Genomic DNA, 19,515 nt, shown 5'->3' on the forward strand with positions numbered 1-19,515 from the left:
CAACTATACTCCATCATCAAAATTTTGCCCACTCACTTACTCTATCAATGTACCTTAGCAAACTCTCTACCTCTTGTTTACAACTTACTTTCACACTCCGTTACACTCTACACTCTGAACGTGTATCTGTGTATGAAGCTTTGATGTGGCACTTCATCAAAAGCCTTTTGAAAAGCCAAATACACCACATCTACTGGTTTCCCCCCTATTCTCAGTGGATGTTACTTCATCAAACAAAAAAACTAGCAGATTAATTAAACATGATTTGTCTTTCACAAAACCATGTTGACTTTGCCTGATCAAATCAACTTTTGCGAAGTTTCCTGCTATAACCTTAACAATGGTTTTAAGTACCTTCCCTATGACACAAAAACAGAAATTGCTGGAAAAGCTCAGCAGGTCTGGCTGCGTCTGTGGAGAGAAATCAGAGTTGACGTTTGGGTCATGTGACCCTTCCTCAGACCCTTCCCTATGACAGATGTTCGACTGGCCCTATTGCTTCCTGCATCCCTCCTTTCTTTAATTAAGCTGCTACTATTTCTATTTTCTGATCCACTGGGACCCTTCCAGAATCTAAGGACTTTTGGAATGTAATAACCTATGCATCTAATGTCTGGGCTGACACTTCTTTTCACACATTTTGACTCAGGCCATTTGGCTCTGAGGACTTGAGGTTTTAGGTCCAGTTTTCCCTGGTGATGATGAATGTATTAAGTTCATCCCTCCCTATGACATCTTGATTTTTAATTATCTTTGAGAAGTTTTCTATCCTGAAGACAGGCACAAAATATCTATCCAGAGCCTCCACCATTTCTTTGTTTTCAACTATTAATTCCTGGACTCTGTCAATCTAGAGGACGAACACAAGCCTCACTCGCTCTTTTCCTATTTTTAGAAACTCAGTCTGTGTGTTTTAATATTGCTAGCTAACTTTCTCTTGGACTGTGCTTTCTGCATTATCTTCTTAGTCTTTGCTGCTTTGAAGTCTGTCCAGTTCTCTGAGCTACTACTAACCTTTGCAGATTTGTACAATATTTTGATCAATGTGTACCACCTTTACTTTCATATAACCATGGATGATAGTAACATAGGAACTGGAGGAGGCCATTCAGCCCCTCAAGCCTGTTCCATCATTCAGTGAGATCAAGGCTGATCTGTGGCCTAACTCTACATACCTGCCTGTGGCCCATATCCCTTTGCTTAACAAAAATCCATCTATTTCTGATTTAAAATTAACAACTGATCCAGCATTCACTGCCGTTTGTGGAAGAGAGTTCCAAATATCTCCCACCCTTTGTGTTTCGAAGTACTTCCTAACATTTCTCCTGAATGGTCTGGCCCTCATTCTCAGACTATGCCCTCCCTAGCTCTAGAACCAGTGGGAATAGTTGATCTTTATCCACCCTGTCTTTTCAAGTTAATATCTTGATTAAATCATCCCTTAACTTTCTAAATTCGGGAGATAACAGGCCTAATTTATATATTCTCTCCTCATAACTTGATCCCTTTTCTGATGAAGGGTCCAGGCCCGAAACGTCAGCCTTTCTGCTCCTATGATGCTGCTTGGCCTGCTGTGTTCATCCAGTCCTGCACCTTGTTGTCTTTGATCCCTGAAGTCCTGGTTATCGTTCTTGTAAACCTACGTTGTACTCCCTCCAAGGCCAATCTATCTTTCCCAAGGTGTGATGCCCAGATCTGCTCACAGTGCTCTAACTGGGGTCTAACCAGGGTTTTGTAATATCTGCAGCATAACATCTGCATCCTTGTACTCCACTCATTGAGATATAGAGGCCAGCATTCCATTAACTTTCTTGATTACTTTCTGTGTCTATTCAGGACAGTTTAAAGATTTGTGCACCAGAACCACCAAAGTTATTTGGACATCACTGAATTTAACTTCACACCATCTAGAAAGCACTGTGATTTAATCCTTTTTTCATCCAAAATGGATAACCTCACATTTGCTTACGTTAAACTCCATGTGCCCAGTTGATCAAGATGGTTGTATTCTTAGGTAACCTTCTTTATAGTCCACTATGCCACCAGTTTTGGTGTCATCGCAAACTTACTAACCATACTTATGATATTCTCATCCAAATTGTTTATATAAATGACAAACAGCAGTGGACCCAGCACCAACTCTTGTGGCACATTGCTGGTCAACAAGCCTCCAGTCTGATAAAGAACCCTTTACCACCACCCTCTGAGTCCTACCTTTAAGCCAATTTTGTATCCAATTAGCTAGCTCACATGTGATCTAACCTTACCGACCAGTCTACCACACGGAACCTCATTGTTGGCCTTGCTAAAGTCCTTGTAGACGACGTCTACCGCTCTGCCTTCATCTATCCTCTTGGTCACCTCTTCAAAACCCTCAATCAAATTGAGGTAGGGGTGGCACGGTGGCTCAGTGGTTAGCACTGCTGCCTCACAGCGCCAGGGACCCGGGTTCGATTCCAACCACAGGTGACTGTCTGTGTGGAGTTTGCACATTCTCCCCGTGTCTGCGTGGGTTTCCTCCGGGTGCTCCGATTTCCTCCCACAGTCCAAAGATGTGCAGGGTAGGTGGATTGGCCATGCTAAATTGCCCATAGTGTCTAGGTTGGGAAATGCAGGGATAGGGTAGGGGGTGGGTCTGGTCAGGATGCTCTTCAGAGATCAGTGTGGACTCAATGGGCCGAATGACCTGCTTCCACACAGTATGGATTCTACAGAAATTTGTGAGACACGATTTCCCATGCATAAAGACATGCTGACTATCATGTTCTTGCCTTTCCAAATGCACGTAGATCTTGTCTCTTAGAATCCCCTCCAACAACTTAGCTCCCACTGATGTTAGGCTTACCGGTCTACAGTTCCCCAGCTTTTCCTTGCAGCATTTCTTAAATAATGGGCTCCTCACCTGTGGCACTCAAAGACGCAAATGTCTCCGCTAGGAATTCTACAGTTTCTTCTCCAGCTTCCCACTATGTCCTGGGATGTACTTGATCAGGTCCCAGGAATTTATGCTTTTTAAGATCTCCAGGACCTTCTCTTCTGTCATGTCGTCTGTTTCAACACATCACTATGTATTTCTCCAAATTTGAATCAACTAAAATTTTATACGGCTGCAACATGACTCTCCATTGAACCAAGGTTGATCCCCTAGTTTGATGGGAATGGTTGAATGAGGGATATGCCAGGCCATGAGATTTCAGATTGTGCCGGACCTGCCAAACAGGACTACTTGCATGCCAAACAGCGAAAGCAGAAAGTGATAGACAGAGCTAAGCAATCCCACAACCAATGGATCAGATCTAAGCTCTGTAGTCCTGCCACAACCAGTTGTGAATGGTGGTGGACAATTAAACAACTCACTGGAGGAGGAGCCTCCACAAATACCCCCATCATCAATGATGGAAGAGCCCAGCCCATCAGGGCAAAAGTTAAGGCTACAGCTTTTGTAGCAATCTTCAGCCAGAAGTGCCAAGTAAATGATCTATCTCGGCCTCCTCCAGTTGTGCCCAGCATCACAGATACTAGTCTTCAGCCAATTTGATTCACTCCACGTGATATCAAGAAACGGTTGGAGATACTGGATACTGCAAAGGCTATGGGTCCTGACAACATTCTGGAATAGTACTGAACTTGCCGCTCCCCTAACCAAGCTGTTCCAATACAGTAATGTGGAAAATTGCCCAAGTATGTCCTGTGCATGAAAAGCACGACAAATCCAACCCGGCCAATTACCGCCCCATCAGTCTACTCTCGATCATCAGTAAAGTGATGGAAGGTGTCAGTAACAGCGCTATCAAGCAGCACCTGCTCAGCAATAACCTGCTCAGTGACGCCCAGTTTGGGTTCTGCGAGGGCCACTCAGGCAGTGAGTTCCAGACTCTCACCACACACTGGGTGAAAACAACTTTCCTCACATACCTTCTAAACCTCCTGGACCCTTACCTTAAATCTGTCCCCTGGTCATTCATCCCTCCATTGAGGGGGAAAGTTCCTTCTAGTCTACTCTGTCCATGCACCCCATCCCATATTTTATACATCTCAGTCATAAGCCCCCTCAGCCTCCTTGGTTGAACTGTACCGATACACTGAAGGGAAAGCTGGATTAATACATAATGGATGTTACAACACAGGGACAACCAGCCAATCTACTTCAGCCTTGTTAATACTGGATTCACAACACAATGAAAGTAAAACATTCAATGACCCTCCAAATTTCCCAATTGTTCCTAACCAGTATTTACGAATAACAAGTCTTGGACACTATGTTTATAACTTAAATAAACTTAATAATTTATGAACAAAAGCAAAGATGCTGGAAAAGCTCAGCAGGTCTGGCAGCATCTGTGAAGGAAAAAACGTTTCAGGTCTGGTGACCCTTCCTCAGAACTACATGATGTCTATGATCTTAACCCAACCTTCTTTGATTCTACTCTTCATTCACATGAAGACAGAAGGAAAATCAATAAATGAGATATGATTAAAATAATTGGGGGGTGGGGGGTGGGAGGTGGTAGGTGGGAGGTGCGTGGGAATCTTATAGAAACCTGTAAAATTCGAACAGGACTAGACAGAGTAAACTCGGGAAGGATGTTTCTGATGACCAGGGAGTCCAGAACCTGGGGTCACAGTTTAAGGATATGGTGTAGACCATTTAGGCCTGAGATAAGGAGAAATGTCTTCACCCAGAGAGTGGGGAGCCTCTGGAATTCTCTGCCACAGAAAGTGTTTGAGGCCAAAACATTGAATGTTTTCAAGAAGGGGTTGAATATAGTTCTTAGTGAGAAAGCAGGAACAGGGTACTAAGTTGGAGTTCTGAGGATGGGTCACTGGACCCAAAATGTTAACTCTAATTTCACTTTGCAGGTGCTGCCAGGCCTGCTGAGCTTTTCCAGCAACTTCTGTTGTTGTTTCTGATTTACAGCATCTGCAGTTCTTTCAGCTTTTAACTAAGTTGAATGGTCAGCCATGATCATATCAAATGGTAGAGCAGGCTCGAAGGGCCGAATGGCCTATTCCTGTTCTTTTTTACTTTGTTTTTCTGTGGTAATTGCAACAACATGGACCAGCTGGGCCACATCAAAATTAATAATTATTTAAATAAGAGGAAAACGGATGACTCCAATATCAATAATCCAGCAATCTCGAGTTTGAATCCCAGGTTGGTGTGAAATTTTTTTTTTTATTCATTCATGGGATGTGGGCGTCGCTGGCTAGGCAGCATTTATTGCCCAGAGGGCAGTTCAGAGTCAGCCACATTGCTGTGGGTCTGGAGTCACATGTAGGCCAGACCAGGTAAGGATGGCAGTTTCCTTCCCTAAACGACATTAGTGAACCAGATGGGTTTTTCCTGACAATTGACAATGGATTCATGGTCATCATTAGATTCTTAATTCCAGATATTTTATTGAATTCAAATTCCATCATCTGCCCTGGCAGGATTTGAACCTGGGTCCCCAGAACATTATCTGGGTCTCTGGATTAACAGTATAGCGATAATACCACTAGGCCATTGCCTCCCCTCTCAGGAGCAGTGCTCGCAAACCTGGTTCGTTGGGATTTCTGGACGTGAATAGACCAGGGTTTATTTACCTTTGGCCTTCCTGTGCCTCACTCCAGAATGGAGTTATTGACCAATCACAGTAATGAACCTCTCCGCCAGGTCCCTCTCCAACACTCAGTCATTATCCAATGACAGTGTTTATGTGACTCCAGGCCCACACCAATGTTGGTGATTCTTAGCTGCAGTCTGAGAACATTCATCAAGACACTGAGTTGGGGAAACTGGGAATGGACAGTGATTGAAAGATTGTCAGCATCTTCTTTAAAACGGGAGCTAACAGGGGTTAATGACACTTGTGGGGAGCAGGGAGTTTGTCAGATCAAACCTCTGCTTAAAATCTTACATTCAAATGGAATCAAACAGAGAGCAGAGTCACAAGCATCACATTGAATATGTCAGAAAGCAGGCCCCATTCCCTTAGTGACCAGACTAATGCTCCTGGGTTCAAATCCTACCATAGCAGCTGGTGGAATTTACGTTAAATCTGGAATATGGTGCTAGTAACCATGACAACTATCATTCGGCTTGAGAGTAACTTGTACATGAAACACAGAAAGCTAGCACACAGGTACAGCAGATAATCAGGATGGGCTAATGGGATGTCGGCCTTTATTTCAAGGGGGTTGGAGTATAAGAGTAGGGACGTCTTACTGCAACTGTACAAGGTGCTGGGGAGACCACATCTGGAGCACTGTGAGCAGTTTTGGTCCCACTATTTTAGGAAAGATATCATTTTATTGGAGGCAGTTCAGAGATAGAGATATTCTTGCTCATTAAGGAGTGAAGGATAAGGGGGAAAGGGCAGGAAAGTGGACTTGAGGAATGTCATATCCTCCTGAATGTCAGAGCTTGAAAGGCCAAATGGCTTTTTCCTGTTTCTATTTCTTTTCATCTCACGGGAGAGGAATCTGCTCTACTTACCTGGTTTGGCCTACATGCGACTCCAGACCCACCGGGTGTGGTTGCCTCTTAACTGCCCTCTGAAATGGTGCAGCAAATCACTCGGATATTTGATAATTAGGGATGGGCACCAAATGCTGGCCTTGGCTCTCACATCCCATGAGAGAATAAAGTGAAATGTGCTTGCCTTTGCTGATGTCTGTCTCTGGGATGAATGAGGTGATACTAACTGGAACTGTATTATTGACCTTGTTTCCCCTCCCCTCCCAACTCCCCCCACCCCCCACCCCCACCTCTCTCTCTCTCTCTCTCTCTCTAGAGAAGTGTGTATGCAAGGAGGTGTTACTGAGAGATGCTGCGTATTTTTGTCGGATGAACTACACCTATGGTAAGAGGTTCTAAAATCTGCTGCCATTCAGACCTTTCTTCATTTGGATAAGGCAGCACCTTGATTTTGGTCTAACAGGATGTTATAAACCTGAGGTCTAAGGTGAGATCATGGAAAAGTACAGCACAGCAGGAGGCCATTCAGCCTATCATGCTGTAAGGAAACACCCTCCTCTGCTCCATCCCCCGCAGCCTTGTAAACATTTCCCTTTCCGGTATTTCTCCAGTTCCCTTTTGAAAGTTCCTGTTGAATTTGCTTCCATCCTCCTTTCAGACCATGACAACTTGCTGTGGAAAGTCACATTCACCTCCCCTTCTTTTACCAATTATCTCTAGTCACTGACCCTCTTGTCATTGGAAGCTATTGAAACCCTTCACCATTTTGAACATCTCTGCTAAATCTCTTCTTAACCTTCTGTGCTCTATGGAGAGCAATCCCAGCTTCACCAGCCTCTCTATGTTCACTGAGGTCCCAAGGTAAATCTCCCTCCATATCCTCCCCAAGGCTCTGACATCTCTTTGAAAGAGCCCTGCTCAGAATTAGACTCAATACTCCAGCTCAGGCTGACCTGGTGCTCTGTTTCTGTTCTCTATTCTGGTTAATGAAGATAAAAGAGTCTGGTATTTTTATTAGAGGCAAAAAAGTTGCAGATGCTGGAATCCAAGTTAGACAAACAGGAGGCTGGAAGGGAACAGTAGGCCAGGCAGCATCTGGAGGAAAGGAGCAGTCAATGTTTCGGGTATTACCCTTCTTCAGGGCTGGATGTGGGGGTAGTGGAGGATGTGGGGGTTAGGGGGAGCTCCCCCTAACCCCCACATCCAGCCCTGAAGAAGGGTAGTACCCGAAACATTGACTGCTCCTTTCCTCCAGATGCTGCCTGGCCTACTGTTCCCTCCCAGCCTCCTGTTTGTCTAACATGGTATTTTTATTAACAGCATTCTCACCCTGTCCTTCCACCTTCAAACGTTTGTGTACATGTTACCCTCTATCTTTGTTTTGTTCTGCAGCACTTGTTTGTTTCTCTAATATTCACCACCAATCTCCAAACCATTTCCTCTTTCCATACAAGACTATAGGCTGAGGTCTGGAAAATGGGATTAGAATAGTTTGGTGGTTGTTTGTGGCCAACACAGATGTCATGGGCCAAAGGGCCTTTTCTTGCACTGTAGACCTGTATGACTCTATGACTGCTCTCTGTTTGCCTGGGTGCAAAGTGACCAGGGTTAGAGTATGTCCTGTCTATAGGCGTGACCCTGACCTCCCAGGTGCTTGCCATTTTAATAGACTGCCCTCGCTCTCATGTTAATCTTTGCAAAGCTCCAATAAGCACAAAGCAAGGAACAACACCTCATTTTCCACCTTACAGCCTTGAGGTCTCAACATTGAATTCCATAACTTCAGAAACTGACCATATTATGTTCTCCACTTTTCTTACAACCTCTACCTCCCAGTCCCCCACATCTTGTCCCATTTGTGCCTTGCTTAGTAGGGAGGATCCACTCACTCCCATTCACACCGTCATTTACATTTCACATCTCTTTTACTCTTTCTCCATTATTGACAAGCCTTGTGTATTTTACACTGGGCCTCTACACCATCTACCCTCTTGTTCCTCCTTTGCCTCTGTTAAAAGTACAAAAAATACATTTTCTAACAGTTTTCAGTTCCAAAGGAGGGTCATACTGGATTTGAAACATTAACTCTGTTTCTCTCTCCACAGATGCTGCCAGACCCACTGAGTTTCTCCAGCTTTCTCTGTGTTTGTTTCAGATTTCCAGTATTTTGGTTTTATTAGAGATTGTTTCAGGTATCATGGGAATAGCTGAGGAACTGTCATCAGTGGTCCAGTAGATAGCTCTCTCTCTCGCTGTCTCTCTCTCTCTCTCTCTCTCTCGCTGTGTCTCTCTCTCTCTCTCGCTGTCTGTCTCTCTCTCTCTCGCTGTCTGTCTCTCTCTTGCTGTGTCTCTCTCTTGCTGTGTCTCTCTCTTGCTGTGTCTCTCTCTTGTGCTCTATCTCTCTCTCTCTCCAGGTTGGGTCATAGTCTCCAGAAACTCAATACTTAGAAGGTAGCACAGTCAGAAATTTCATCTTTCAGATGAGATATTAAACCCAGATGGATATAAAAGATCCAATTTTCAGTGTTTCAAAAGAAATTGGGGAGAGATCTCTCTGGATTTCAGCATCAATATTTAGACCTCAACCAGCATTGCTAAAAACCAGATTATCCACCCATTCACCGTTTTGCTGTTTTTGGGATCTTGCTGTGTAATTCAGTTGCTATGTTTCCTGCTTCAAAGAGTACTTCATCGGATGCCAAGGGTTTCGCAACATCCTCTGACTGTGAAAGACGCTGAGCCACTGCAGACAATCCATTATCTCTGGAACAGGATTAGGCCATTCGGCCCATTAACCAGTTTCCTTCTTAGGGGATGACTTTCATTTGTGTTTGGGAAACAGGCATTTAAAAAGATCAAAGGTTGATGAGTCATGTCCCCAGGAATCCTGCTGTACATATCATGTTGTGATAATGCTGTAGCTTTAAAAGGTATATTTTGTCCTGGTTTTTTTTTTGAAGAAGGGTCTTAAGGCAGAGGTGGAGAGCTGACTACTGAACAGCTACAAAGTAAACAGTTTGGGAGGGCTTTATGGGTTGTTTTTTAGAAGTTGGAAGAATAGAAGCAGCCTGGATGGGTGTGGCCAGCTCTCTCAGACCAAAATTTCTAGATTTTTTTTAGTTTTTAGGTTTAGCTTCAGGCAATTGCTATTGGAGTCTCAACAGGGACGGAAGCTACAGTAAATGTCTCCTGGCTGCTACTCTCTCTGAGTTTTGTCTTGATTTTAATCTCCATTCTGGGTTGCTGGCGTTACCTGTGAGACTAATCTATTTTCTGAATTTGCCCTTCTGCCAAGCGGTGTGTTTATGGGATGTTACTTTATTAGACTGGTTAATGAGTAATAGTTACTCTTGACTGAAAGGGTTTGGGTGTGTGACCTCTTCCCAGGGGTATACGCCATTGTTATGGACTAGAACAAACCTACTCAAAATATTTTAAGGAGGTAGCCTAGACCCTAACTTTTTCTTATTTTAAAGGCAAATGTGAGGTGCTGTGTTCCAGATACAATTTGATTGGTCAAACTATTTGACATTAAGCAAAACACAATTTATTTAAACACTATAGTTAAAATACAACAAGAGAAAGAGGAACTTAGAATAACTTCACTCTATTGGAAAACTTAGCCCTGGGTTTGATTCCACCCTCGGGTAACTATCTGTGTGGAGTTTGCACATTCTCCCTGTGTCTGCGTGGGTTTCCTCCGGGTGCTCCAGTTTCCTCCCACAGTCTGAAGACGTGCAGGCTAGGTGGATTGGCCATGCTAAATTGCCTGTAGTGTTCAGGGATGTGTAGGTTAGGTGTGTTAGCTGTGAGGAAAATGCAGGGTTACAGGAAAAGGGTATGGGGGTTGGTCTGGGTGGGATGGTCTTCAGTGGGTTGATGTGGACTTGTTGGGCCGAATGGTCTGTTTCCATGCTGTAGGGATTCTATGACTTCTGCCAGTATCTCATCCAATTGAACACTGAGTAGGTTAGCATTGGTCATGTGACCATCAAAGGGAGAAAATGGGACTGTCTATCCCAAGTTTGGGCCTATGTGTAACTCCAGTCTCACACCGAAGTAGTTTGTTGGCCTTCTCAAGTGACCAACCTAGACTCTTAGTTGCCTTGAAGAACGGTCACTGGGCTCGAAATCATAGAATCACTGTGGAAACAGGCCATTTGGCCCAACAAGTCCACACTGCCCCTCCAAAGAGCATCCCACCCAGACCAACCCCCATACCCTTTCCCTGTAACCCTGCATTTTCCCCATGGCTAACACACCTAACCTACACACCCCGGAACACTAGGGGCAATTTAGCACAGCCAATCCACCCTAACCTGCACATCTTTGGAAATGTTACCTGTTTCTCTCTCTGGATGCTGCTGGACCTGCTGAATTTCTCCCACCAATTTCTCTAGCAGGAAAGAACTCAAAACAAGGAAGTAGGAGAGAATTAGGAAAATCCCCGACCAGTGGCCGTGGAAAGAGGAAAGACTGGGTACAAATGATGGGAACTCTCGACCTGTTCCTGTGTTAAACTGGAGGATAAATGTTCTGTTTCTCCCCGCAGTCATCAAGGCGAGAGTTCTTTCTGCTCATGACAAAGGAACTCATGCTGAGGTCAACGTCAAGGTAAAGAAGGTGATGAAAACTGGGAAAGTGAAAATCACCCGCGGCAACTGGAGCATTTATCCGGAGTCCTGGACGAAGCGGGGATGTACATGCCCCTTAATGAACCCTGGTGAGTAAGAGAGGGGCTTGTAGTGGACTGGGAACCCGGGGATGATAGGCTGAACTGTGGACAGCCCTCCATGGCCTTGCCTCACCCTTGCTAACCCCCTTTGCCTCACCCTTGCTAACCACCCCTCCTTGCCTCACCCTTGCTAACACCCACTAGGGCCGACAACCCTCCCAGATCCCTGCAGGACCCATCCCAGCGCCTTGGGCTCAGTGTGATATCCAGTTCTGGAACATTTACTGAATCACCTTGAGACCTTTTACTGCTTTTAAGACTTTGTATAAATTGTTGTCCATAATGGAACTATGGAAGGCAGATATAGTGTCACTAATCCAGAGTCCCCAGGCTAAGGTTCTGAGGACCAGGTTCGAATCCCGTCATGGCAGATGGTGGTATTTAAATTTGATAAAAATCTGGAATAGAGAGTTTAATGATGACCGTGAATCCATTGCCAATTGTTGGAAGAACCCCTCTGGTTCACAAATGTCCTTCAGGGAAGGAAATCTGCCATCCTTACCTGCTTCGGTCTACATGTGCCTCCAATGTGGTTGCCTCTTAACTGCCCTCTGGACAATTAGGGATGGGCAATAAACGGGCCATTAACAAATGCCCTCATCCTGTGAATTGAATAAAATCACTGTGTTACTTGGAGCATCTATACACAGTATGCAGGGTCAATAATCCATCTAGCTCAAACAATGCCTGCATCAGACTAGTGCCCAGGCCCCATTAACACACAATAACTTCACTGACAGATTCGCAATGTGTTTGATCAGCCCTTTCTCTGCATCAGAATACTCTTGCCTCTCGAGTGCTGACAATCCTTCCTCATATCCTAGGCGTCAGAGGAGTTCAGCTCTGGTTTTTTTTTCTCCTTGGATAGGCACGGATTACCTGATCGCAGGCCATGAGGCAGGCCACGTGGGCAGACTCCTGGTCAACATGAATAGCCTCGTCACGCCCTGGAGAGCAGGCATGGCCAAATGGGTGACACACAACCTGCAATGGAGCTGCAAGTGACTGCACCGCATCGACACCAGCATTGAGCTTCGTCTCTGGAGTCTCACCGTTCACTGCATTGTGTGTGTAAATGCATCCACCTCCCCAACCCACACTCCCTCCCCAATCACCCAAGGTCCAGGGTGAAGTGTCTCTGGAAAACTGCAAGATGGTACCTCTCCAGCTCCCTTCTCCAAACCGTGGACAAGCCATGCACTTGGCAATGACTGAACACTTCCATCATCTCTCCTTTTGGCCTGACTGTTACCATGAGCCCTGACCATCAAACAATATGATAACAACATGTCTGACACTCCTTCCCTTCTGTTACTGCTCTGTTGTCTGAACACTGAGTGCTCAGCCTCTGCTCTAGGTAGCACTGTGCTTGGAGTTCATATCTACAATGGTTTCTCAAACCCAGCACTTTCTGCTGCTCTGGATCCAACATCCATATGATTTTTTTTCTTCCCAAGATGTTGCTATAGTTTGTATTTTCAGTACTTTCAGAAATTATTTTGTAAAAATAATTAAACAAGATTGTTGTTTTCTAAACTGCAACTCCCATCATGACTCTCTTACATTGGCCACAAGGTTTTGTCTCTCCCCTCACATTGAACACTCCCAAGCTGAGGTTCTGACGGATAGTGGCAGCCAAACGGTTAAGAGCAGGAGTCCCCACTCATCTCACCCGAACATGCTCTGTCATTTGATAAGTTCATGGCTCGTTGATATTGTAGCAGATTCCTTCCTATTCCTGCTACCCTTGCACCTCCTTGCCTATCAATAATTTACCCTTTCACCTCCTTGCCTGTCAGTAATTTACCCTTTCACCTCCTTGCCTGTCAATAATTTACCTACCTCTGCCTTAAAATATCGATAGACTCTGCTTCCACTGCCTTTTGAGGATGAGAGGTCCCAAAGACTCACAACCCCATGCGAGAAAATAAATTCACCTCATCTTCATCCTAAATTGGCACCTCCTTATTTTTAAACAGTGAGCCCAAACCAGGATGTTGCTTGGGATGGAAAATCTCAGTTATGAGGAGAGACTGGATAGACTGGGGTTTCCTTTCCCTGGAGCAGAGGAGGCTGAGACAGTATCTGATTGAGAACTTCTTCAGTTCTGAAATATAAACCCTGATTTCTCTCCACAGATGCTGCCAGACCTGCTGAGCTTTTCCAGCTCTTTCTGTGTTTGTTTCAAATTTCCAGCATTCACAGTTTTTTGGGTTTTTTTTTGTCTAGCGTAGTTTGGTGTTTGCTGGTTGGTATAGATGTGGTGTGCTAAAGGGCCTGTTTCTCTGCTGTATAACCCTGTGACTCTGTGTAAGAGGAAACATTTCTTCACTCCACATAGCTGAGACTCCTCAAGATTGTCTGTATTTCCTGTCAGGTCACTTCTTATTCTTCTAAACTCCAGCAGATACAAGCCGAGCCTGCCCAACCTTTCATCTTATCCACACATTCCCGGTTTTAATCAGGTACCCCTTCTCTGAACAGCCTCCAATGCATTTACATCCTTCCAAAATCAGGAGACTAAGACTGCACACTTCAGGGTTTCTCTGGAAGCTTCAGGAATTAAAGACTAATCACCCGGACACTGATTGTGAACACGGTGGCTCGGTGGTTAGCCCTGCTGCCTCACACTGCCAGGGGCCTGGGTTCAATTCCACCTTCAGGTGACTGTCTGTGTGGAAGTTTGAACATTCTCCTCATGGGTTTCCTCCAGGTGGTCCCATTTCCTCCCATAGTCCAAAGATGTGCAGGTTAGGGTGGAATGGCCATGGGAAATTGCCCTGTGATGTGCAGGCTAGGTGGGTTAGCTATGGGGAAATGTGGGGTTACAGGGATTGGGTGGGATGCTCTTCGGAGGGTCAGTGTGGACTCGATGGGTTGAATGGCCTCTTTCTGCACTGTAGGGATTCCATGATTCTAAAAACCTGGGAAAAATATTGCAGAGGTGTTCACAAAATGTGTTTTTCATTTTCTTAAAATGCCCTTTTGTGAAAATATTGGTAGATGTGATGTGGCAGAAGAGAACACCTTTTCACTGGGCAGGGTGATTGGAGGCAAGAGAACTTGCAATAAACCTTCAGGAATATGTCTAAACAAAGTTAGCAACTCCTACAGTTGGTGTCAGTGCAATCATTCGATAGCAAAGACCCGAGTCTACAATGGTTTTGATGAGCATTGACCATTTGCAAAGCGCCATTTAAAAACCAAAAATTTGAAACAGAAAATGCTGGGAATATTCAACAGGTTCACCACCACGTGTGGAATGAAATAGTTAGCTTTTCAGGTTGATGGCCTTTCATTAAAAATGGGTTTCGAGCAAGGGGAAGGTTGGAAAAGGGACAAGGTCTTTGATGATTGGGTGGAAGGCAGGCGTGATACAAAGACGGAAGAGCTGACGATGCAAGAGAGAAAGGATTGGAAGTGAGATGTGTGAAGGTGGCTCCAGAGGAGGCGTGAAAGGCAAAATAATGAACAGCTGTATCCAAAAGCAGAAAAAAAGGTTTGAAAAAAAGTAATCTGAAAACAGCAAACTGAATGGAAATGAACTTGAAGGTTAGGATTGTTAGCCGAAACTGTTGGAATCTGTACTGAGTCTGGAAGTCTGAGAAGACAGAAAATACAGGTTAGGACTCTACTCACTGGAGTTTAGAAGAATAAGAGGTCATCTCAAATGTTGGATTCTTAAGGGGCTTGACAGGGTCAATGCTGAGAGGATGTTTCCCCTCATGGGAGAGTCTAGGATCAGAGGGCATAGTCTCAGAATAAAGGGGCACTAATTTAAGACTGAGATGAGGAGGAATTTCTTCTCTCAGAGGGTTGTGAGTCTTTGTACCTCCTAGCCACAGAGAACCTGGGGGCAGAGTCCTTTGTGTTTATTTAAGGCTGAGATTGATAGATTCTTGATCAGTCAGGGAATGAAGGATTATGGGGAAAGGGCAGGAAGATGGACGTGAGGAATGTTGGATCTGCCATGATCCTATTGAATGGCAGAGCAGCTCCTTTTCCTATTTTTTATGTACTTATTGGAATCATAGAATCATATACTACAGATAAGGCCCTATTGAACCATAGAGTCTGTACCTGTATTTTTACTTCTTACTGTATCAAATATTTATCCAATTCCTTTTTGACAGTTAACACTGAAGCTGCTTCTGCCTTTCAGGCAGCACATTCCAGAACATAACAACTAACTGTATTACAAAAAAATTCTCCTCATCTCCTCTTCCCTCCCTGCCCCATCCAATCCTATTGCCAATAGCCTTAAATCTGTATCCCGTTGGTGACCAATCCTCCTGCATTTGGAAACTTTTGCTCTTGATTATTTTATTAAAAGCCCCTCCTAATTTCATGTTTGAAAGTTCTCCTAGATCTGATCTGCTCAATGGAGAACGCTCCCAGCTTCTCTAGTCTCTCTGCATTCAATAAAGTCCTTTATCTCAGGGACGCTTCCAGTAAGTCACTTTGGCCCCTTGTCTGATGCCTTAAGAGCCTGCTGGGGTGTAGTGCTGGCCAGAATTGATCAGAGTAGTCTAGTGGACTGAATCATGAAGATAAAGGCTTGCTGTTTAATTGGACCATGGGTTACAAAGAAGGCAGTACATAGGCCCAACAAATGAAGCCTGATGGAGTGAAGACACCTGAGTGGAGAAGACTTTTGGCCTGATGCTGTAATTAGAATCCTCCAATGAGGAGTTGTGTTCACATTGCCAGCTGGTCAGCATCTTTAAATCCTGGAGGTGGTTCACATCAAAACACGGGTGTTGGATCTAAATGTGTCAGAAGGTGCTCAGGAGTGGGAGTGGGGCCGATGTCAGGAATGTACATAGAAAAGATGGAGGCCAATCAGCCCCTTGAACTTGATCCACCTTTCATTGAGACCATAACTGACCTGTATCGTAACTCAATGCAACTGCCTTGGCTCCATTTTCCTTGCCGAGCAAAAATTGATAAATTTCAAAGGATTAATTAAAGTGGTGTGCTAGAGTTTGTGACCGTTTCACACTTCTACCACACTTCCTGCAAAAGAACCGTTCTCAATGTTTTTCTTCATTCATGGGATGTGGGTGTCACTGGCTGGGCCCAGCGTTTATTGCCTGTCCCTAGTTGCCCCCCTTGAAAAGGTGGGGGTGAGCTGCCTTCTTGAACCACTGCAGTCCATTTGTTGTAGGTAGATACACAATGCCTTTAGGGAGGGAATTCCAAGATTTTGATCCAACGACACTGAAGAAATGGTAATATGTTTCAAAGTCAGGGTGGTGAGTGACTTGGAGGGGAACTCGCAGATGGTGGTGTTCCCATGTATCTGCTACCCTTGTCCTTCTGTTTGGAAGTGATCATGGGTTTGGAAGGTGCTGTCTAAGGAGCTTTGGTGAATTTCTGCAGCGCATCTTGTAGATGGTACACACTGCTACTACTGAGCTACTGGAGGGAGTAGATGCTTGTGGATGTGGTGACAATCAAGGTGCTTTCCTGAATGGTCAGTTTCTGATTTTAAGATTGCCTCCTATTGTTCCAGACCATTCTTTGCATGTTTACCAGTCCCTTTATAGTCTTCTTTTGTTGTCTAATCTCTCCTGCCTTGCATCCTGTCACAGGCCTTTCCTTTAGTCTTTGTTCCCTCCTCAATGCCTCTGCTCTTTCTTAAGGTCTATTACACCTCAAATTTCTTTGAGTCAGGAGGTGAGTTACTTACCTTAGAATTCCCAGTCTCCGACCTGTTCTTGTAACCACCATGTTGATATGGCTGGTCCAGTTTAGTTTCTGGTCAATGGTAATCTGCAGGAGGTTGACAGGCAGGTGTTCAATGATGGTAATGCCACAAATGTCAGGGGATGATGGTTAGATTCTCTCTCTTGTTGGAGAAGGTCTTTGCCTGACATTTGTGCAGTGTGACTGTTACTTGCACATTGTCAGGCCCAAGTCTAGATATTGTCTATATCTTATTGCACCGAGTCATGGAGTATTTCACTCTATCTTTACAAGAGGAAACCTCTCTCTAGATCCTAAAGTGTCAATGAAATCAACCTTTGCCCATCTGTTTTTTCCTTCACAGATGCTGCCCAACCTGCTGAGCTTCTCCAGCAACTTTGTTTTTGTTCCTTTGCCCATTTCTGTTGCTGAGAATACCAGCCTCATTTATGCAGTCTGTCTTCTCAATCTTTCCTTTCTTTTTATTCATTCACGGGATGAGGGCATCGCTGGCTAGGCCAGCATTTATTGCCCATCCCTAATTGCCCAGAGGGCAGTTCAGAGTCCACCCTATTGTTGTGGGTCTGGAGTCACATGTAGGCCAGACCAGATAAGGATGGCAGTTTCCTTCCCTAAAGGGCATTAGTGAACCAGATGGGTTGTTCTGACAATTGACACTGGATTCATGGCCATCATTAGATTGTTAATTCCAGAGATTTATTGAATTCAAATTCCACCATCTGCTGTGGCAGGATTCGAACCCGGGTCCCCAGAACATTATCTGTGTCTCTGGATTAACAGTCCAATGATAATACCACTAGGCTATTGTCTCCCCTAGTGGGCATGTAGATATTTCCACAAAGAAGCCCCAGGCCAAAGTTGAATTGGAAAAGTTGGATGACCATTGCAGAATATTTCTTCTCAGAGCTGCTGGGGGGTGCAGGGTATCAAACATCAGAGGTCATAAATGTAAAGTGGCAACAAATAAACAGAGCAGGGAATTTCGGAGAAACTTTGCACCCAGGGAACAGTGAGAATGTGGACTTTGTTCCCACAGGGAGTGGTTGAGGTAAATAGCATTGATTTATTTAAAGGGGAACTGGGACAACACATTCAGAAAAATGGAATATAGGAGATGTTTGTACAGTTGCGATGAATCTCAGAATTGTTACAGTACAGAAGGAGGCTATTCAGTCTGTCATGCCTACATCAGTTCTATGATCCATTGCCTATCTTCCACTTTTCCCTATTTCCCTGCAAGCCGTTTTGATCCAAATAATTATCCAATACCCCTCATGAATGCCTCAATTCAATCTGCCTCCACCACGTTTCCAGGCAGTGTATTCCAGACTCTAACTACATGCTGGATGAAAAAGATTTTCCTCATATCAGTTTTGCTTCTTTTGCTCATCGCTTTAAAATGGGAAGAAGCTCAAGTGCAGTATAAAATGTAGCATGGACCAATTGGGCTGAATGGCCTGTTTCTATGCTATAAATACTCTATAATTGGTAAACCCTGCCTTAGTCAGTTGGTGTGTTGGACTGAATGTAGCTGGGAATTGTGGATAAGTCGTCACTCTGAACATGCCACCAAAAGCATCAAACCCTTATACAGGAATGAGAGATCCACAATGTTCAATGAAAAGCCACATGGTAAGGACCAGAGGATCTAATTCTAGGAATTAACTCCCCAAAGCCTGCCCACCATGTGTGATGGAATACTCCCCACTTGCCTGGATGGGGGCAGCCCCAACAACACTCAAGAAGCTCGACACCATCCAGGACAAAGCAGCCCCCGCTTTGATTGGCACCACATCCACAAACATCCCACTCCCTCCCCCACCGACGCTCAGTAGCAGCAGTGTGTACTATCTACAGAAATTCACCAAAGATCCTCAGACAGCACCTTCCAAACCCACGACCACTTCCATCTGGAAGGACAAGGGCAGCAGATACATGGGAACACCATCCCCTGCAAGTTCCCCTCCAAGCCACTCACCATCCCGACTTGGAAATACATCGCTGTTCCTTTAGTGTCGCTGGGTCAAAATCCTGGAATTTCCTGCCTAGGGACATTGTGGGTCTACCTACAGCACATGGACTGCAGCGGTTCAAGAAGGCAGCTCACCCCCACCTTCTCAAGGGGGCAACTAGGGACAGGAAATAAATGCTGGGCCCAGCCAGCGACGTCCATGTTCCACGAATGAATAAGAAGTAACTGAGGGATAAGTATTGGCCAGGACCCTGGGAGAATGTTCCTTGGTCTTCTCTGAATAATTGCCCCAAGATCCACCTGAACGTCCACCTAAGGGAGCAGACAGTTTAATGTCCTAAAGGCCTTGACAGTGGATCTGGCCTCCTTGGGGTGAATGAACAAAGTTATCTCTGTGATGCTCCAACACACTTCTTCAAAACTATTGACCCTGAACCTTTGCGTGAAAATTAACCAAATTAACAGAAGTCTTTTGACATTGCTAATCTTACTTAAAGAAACTTGAATCCTGACTGTATCTACACTATCAATGTTAGGAAGGTTCTGTGGTAAGGTGATTGAACTGCTAAGTGTTTCTAGAATGTTCTGCTTTTATTATTATCAAACTCAAGACCAGGGGATTGATTTAGAGATTGGGAT

The 19,515-nt window shown here is 44.7% G+C and overlaps 1 protein-coding gene across 2 annotated transcripts in view; it reads left to right on the forward strand.

The window, feature by feature from the left end:
• The window catches only part of si:dkey-202e22.2 (netrin-4), a 34,222-nt gene extending 21,485 nt beyond the window's left edge, over positions 1-12,737 (forward strand). For both annotated transcript variants that reach the window (XM_048606625.1, XM_048606626.1), the window contains exons 8-10: positions 6,777-6,845; positions 11,013-11,183; positions 12,064-12,737. In XM_048606625.1, the coding sequence (XP_048462582.1) occupies positions 6,777-6,845; positions 11,013-11,183; positions 12,064-12,200 (377 nt within the window). In that variant the 3' untranslated portion in view covers positions 12,201-12,737. The remainder of the gene's footprint in view (positions 1-6,776; positions 6,846-11,012; positions 11,184-12,063) is intronic.
• Positions 12,738-19,515: the final 6,778 nt, after the last annotated feature.

The sequence above is a fragment of the Rhincodon typus genome, chromosome 16 (genome assembly GCF_021869965.1).
Source record: "Rhincodon typus isolate 14 chromosome 16, sRhiTyp1.1, whole genome shotgun sequence".
Classification (NCBI taxonomy): domain Eukaryota; kingdom Metazoa; phylum Chordata; class Chondrichthyes; order Orectolobiformes; family Rhincodontidae; genus Rhincodon; species Rhincodon typus.